This window comes from Eretmochelys imbricata, chromosome 1 (assembly GCF_965152235.1).
Source record: "Eretmochelys imbricata isolate rEreImb1 chromosome 1, rEreImb1.hap1, whole genome shotgun sequence".
Classification (NCBI taxonomy): domain Eukaryota; kingdom Metazoa; phylum Chordata; order Testudines; family Cheloniidae; genus Eretmochelys; species Eretmochelys imbricata.
Genome location: NC_135572.1, coordinates 2,076,893 through 2,080,649, shown reverse-complemented (window position 1 = coordinate 2,080,649; position 3,757 = coordinate 2,076,893). Strand labels below are relative to the sequence as shown.

At 48.3% G+C, this 3,757-nt stretch overlaps 1 protein-coding gene across 1 annotated transcript; it reads right to left on the bottom strand.

The window, feature by feature from the left end:
- Positions 1-2,500: 2,500 nt before the first annotated feature.
- LOC144277676 (olfactory receptor 52M1-like) lies at positions 2,501-3,499 on the bottom strand. The gene has a single exon (XM_077838618.1). The coding sequence runs from the start codon at positions 3,497-3,499 to the stop codon at positions 2,501-2,503; it is 999 nt and encodes a 332-aa protein (XP_077694744.1).
- Between the last annotated feature and the right edge of the window lie 258 nt (positions 3,500-3,757).

Here is a 3,757-nt window from a genome sequence, read left to right as displayed (position 1 = left end):
CCAAGCTGTAAAGCAAGTGCAGCTGGCCTCTTAAGAATCTGCAGCCTGCTTGTATCATCTCTTAGGGTGAGAAATTGGTATTCATATCCAATCAGTTTAGTATATTAAGCTTAGTTTGCGGTTTTTGCTTATTTGCTAGGTAATCTGCTTGGATCTGTTTGCTATCACTAAAATATTTTAAAATCTATATTTTGTAGTTAATAAATTTAGCTTGCCGTATCAAAATTCAGGACCAAAACGCTGTTCCATATTCCTCTCCATGTTGAAGGAGGTGACAAATGTCATGAGTTTACGCTATATGGTTTCCCATGCAGCGCAATACGGTATAATTTGGGTTTTTACTCCAGCGGAGGGGGTGTGCCTGAGGAGCTGGGAGAAGCTTTCCTATGCAGGGGCTGGTCAGAGAGTCTCCTTGTAACTGCATCTGGGTGTGTCCCTACCTGTGTGTATGCTGGTGAAAGTGCAGGGTGGAAATCTTTGTAGGTTGTCACAGCAGTACAGTGTTAGAGGGAGCCCAGGCTGGTGAGTCAGGGGGCTGAGTGGTACCCCAGTTCCAGATAGAACCCCGGGAGGAACCTGTCAGAAATGCTGCCTAACAGCCTAGCTAAAGAGGTTCCAGATATAGAGATCAAAAGTGTCATGCAGAGCGTATGTTAGACTCAGCTTCACTGTTCAGCTTCAGCCCCTGGGCAATGGGTGCCCTGTAGTTCCAGATATGGTGCCCTGTAGGTGTGTAAATAGCGGACGAATGGAAGTTGTGCCACTTATCTCCCTCAGCTTTCAGAGTAACAGCTGTGTTATTCTGTATTCGCAGAAAGAAAAGGAGTACTTGTGGCACCTTAGAGACTAACCAATTTATTTGAGCATGAGCTTTCGTGAGCTACAGCTCACTTCATCGGATACATACTGTGGAAACTGCAGAAGACATTATATACACACAGAGACCATGAAACAATACCTCCTCCCACACCACTCTCCTGCTGGTAATAGCTTATCTAAAGTGATCATCAAGTTGGGCCACTCCCTCATTATCAGCTACCGCAGCCACCCCAGCCTCTGCCCAGCATCCTGGCTTCCCAACTAAAGCTGGGGCTTATCCTTCCACCTCTCTCAGCTGTTGTCCTCCTAGCTTCCAAATTGATCCCTTGCCTTGCTCCCGAAGCCTGGCTCAGGACAAACGGCTCCCAGCCCATCCCCTTTGAAGGGATCTTGCCTGCTTCAAGCCTCCAACTAGGAGGAAATGAAGGGAGCTGAAAGCTAAAGAAATAAGCCAGACGATGGTCTCTTCCCTCAGGGGTTTGTAGCTGAGCTTTAGGGCCCACAAGCTGTATGATGCACAATATCCCCCGCCTGCCTCAGAATCCTGATCCCAACCCTCAGCCTGGGCTCCTTCTTACTGTACTGCTGTGGCTAGCTGTAAAGTCCCCCAGGCTTCAGCCTGCACTTTCACCAGCATACTTACGGGTAGGGACACACCGAGCTGTCACAGGTAGACAGGCACTCTGACCAGCTCCTGCCTGGGAAGGCTGAACCTAGGGCACCTTCCAGCTTCTCAGGCACAAACCCCCTCTGGAGTATAAACCCAAAATTATATGATCTTGCCTTGCACAGGGAACTGTACATTGCAAGCTCATAAAATTTTCCCCACTCTCAGTATGGAGAGGAATATATAGCAGCCTTTTGCCCCTGAATTATGACTCCCATACTGGTTTAGATAAAGTAAAACAAATTCATTAACTATAGAAGATAGATTTTAAATGATTATAAGGGATAGCAAAGAGATTAAAGCAGATTACCTGGAAAATAACAAACTAAACAAAACACACAAACTAAATTTAAAATGCTAAACATATTAGTTATAAATAGCATATTCTCACCCTAAGAGATGATACAAGTAGGCAGCAGATTCTTATGGGGCCAGCTACCCTTGCTTTACAACTTGGAAGCCCCAGGTGTTCCATTCACATGCTAAACATCCCTTTAGCCTGGATCCAGCACTTCCACCAGTTCAGTCTTTGTTCCTCGGGTGTTTCCAGGAGACTTCTTGGGTGATGAAAGAAGAATACAAGATGATGTCACTCACTACCTTATATAGCTGTCGGCCCCAATTGTGTGTCCTGGCTGCACTCGCTTGCAGGCTCTTTGTCAGGCTGCAGCAGCTCCCATCCTAACCCCAGAGCAGAGCAAGCCCAGCTGGTGGGAGAGGGAGGTGGAGATGATCCAGCAAGGGATGGGGAGAGGGGATGAGAGGAGTGAATGACAAGGGTAGTACCTTGGGGGAAGAGTCACAGAAGTGGGTGGGGCCTTAAGGAAAGAAGTGGAACAAGGTTCAGGCTTTAGGGGAAGAGGTTGGGCAGAGGGCAGGGCTTCAGGGATCAAGTTACCAGTTTGTCACGTTGATAACGCACAGTAAGGTCAGGAAAGTGTAGGGCCCAGCACCATGTCACCTTCCAGATCTTCATTGAGCTCGGTGTGAGAGCCAGAGCACCAGAAGAAAATTTTAGATCCCTTTATGAGTAAAGAGATGTAGCACCCTGTTCCTGATCTGTTTGGTCCTCACCCCATAGATGATGGGGTTTAGCATGGAGGGCACCAGGAAGTAGACATTGGCAATGAGAACGTGGAAGTGCAGGGCCACATTCTGGCCAAACCGGTACGTTAGGGAGGAGAAGAGAGCTGAGATGTAAAAGACTAAGATGGTACAGAGATGGGAGATGCAAGTCCCAAAAGTCTTCAGTCGGGCGTCCTTTGTGGGGAGACTGAAGATGGCCCTGAGGATTTGTATATAGGACACGGCGATAAAAAGCACATCCATACTGATCACCAAGATTGCCACAGAGAGGCCATAGTAACTACTGACACGGATGTCAGCGCAGGCCAGCTTCACCACGGCCATGTGCTCGCAGTGTGTGTGGGGGATGATGTTAGTTCTGCAATATGGCCACTGCCTCACCAGCAAGACATAGGGCAGTACAAGCATGCCTCCACGCAGCACCACAACCAGGCCAATCTTGGTCACAACGGGGTTTGTCAGGATGGTGGAATGTCTCAGGGGATCACAGATGGCCACGTAGCGATCAAAAGCCATGGCCACGAGGATGCCAGACTCTGTCACTATGAAGCAGTGAATCAAGTACAGCTGGATGAGGCAGGCACTGAAATTGATCTCCCTGATATTGAACCAGAAGATGCTCAGCATTTTGGGCAGGATGGAGGTGGACAGAACCAGGTCGGTGACAGCCAGCATGCAGAGGAAATAGTACATGGGCCCATGGAGGCTGGGCTCCCTCTTCACGATGAGCAGGATAGCAAGGTTCCCGAAGATGGCTATGACGTACATGGTGGAGAAGGGGATGGAGATCCAGACATGGGCTGCCTCCAGGCCAGGAACGCCCAGCAGGATGAAGGTGGAGGGGTTGATGAAGTTGGTTCTGTTGGAATCTGACATGGAGTAGGGGAGAAGGTGTCCAACAATGAGGCAGAACGGTGTCACCTGCATGTACCATACGTTCCCCTAACTTTCTGTATGTGCCCAGGGTCAAGGGTGATGGTTGCAGTACAAATACCTGGATGAAGAGACAATGTGAATATGAGACACTACATGCACTACTGGGGGCTGTTCTTATGGGTGAAGCAGATTGGTTGCCCTTCACACAATGAAAAATGACACTTTCATTATTTAGAGAAATTAATTATGAACAACTGGCCCTACTAATACCAATTCCATGTTTTATGGTCCTCCATGCATCAGTAATTC

Excerpts from the sequence above, each read along its gene's own strand:
- LOC144277676 (XM_077838618.1), bottom strand. The coding sequence starts at position 3,499 with ATGCAGGTGACACCGTTCTGCCTCATTGTTGGACACCTTCTCCCCTAC.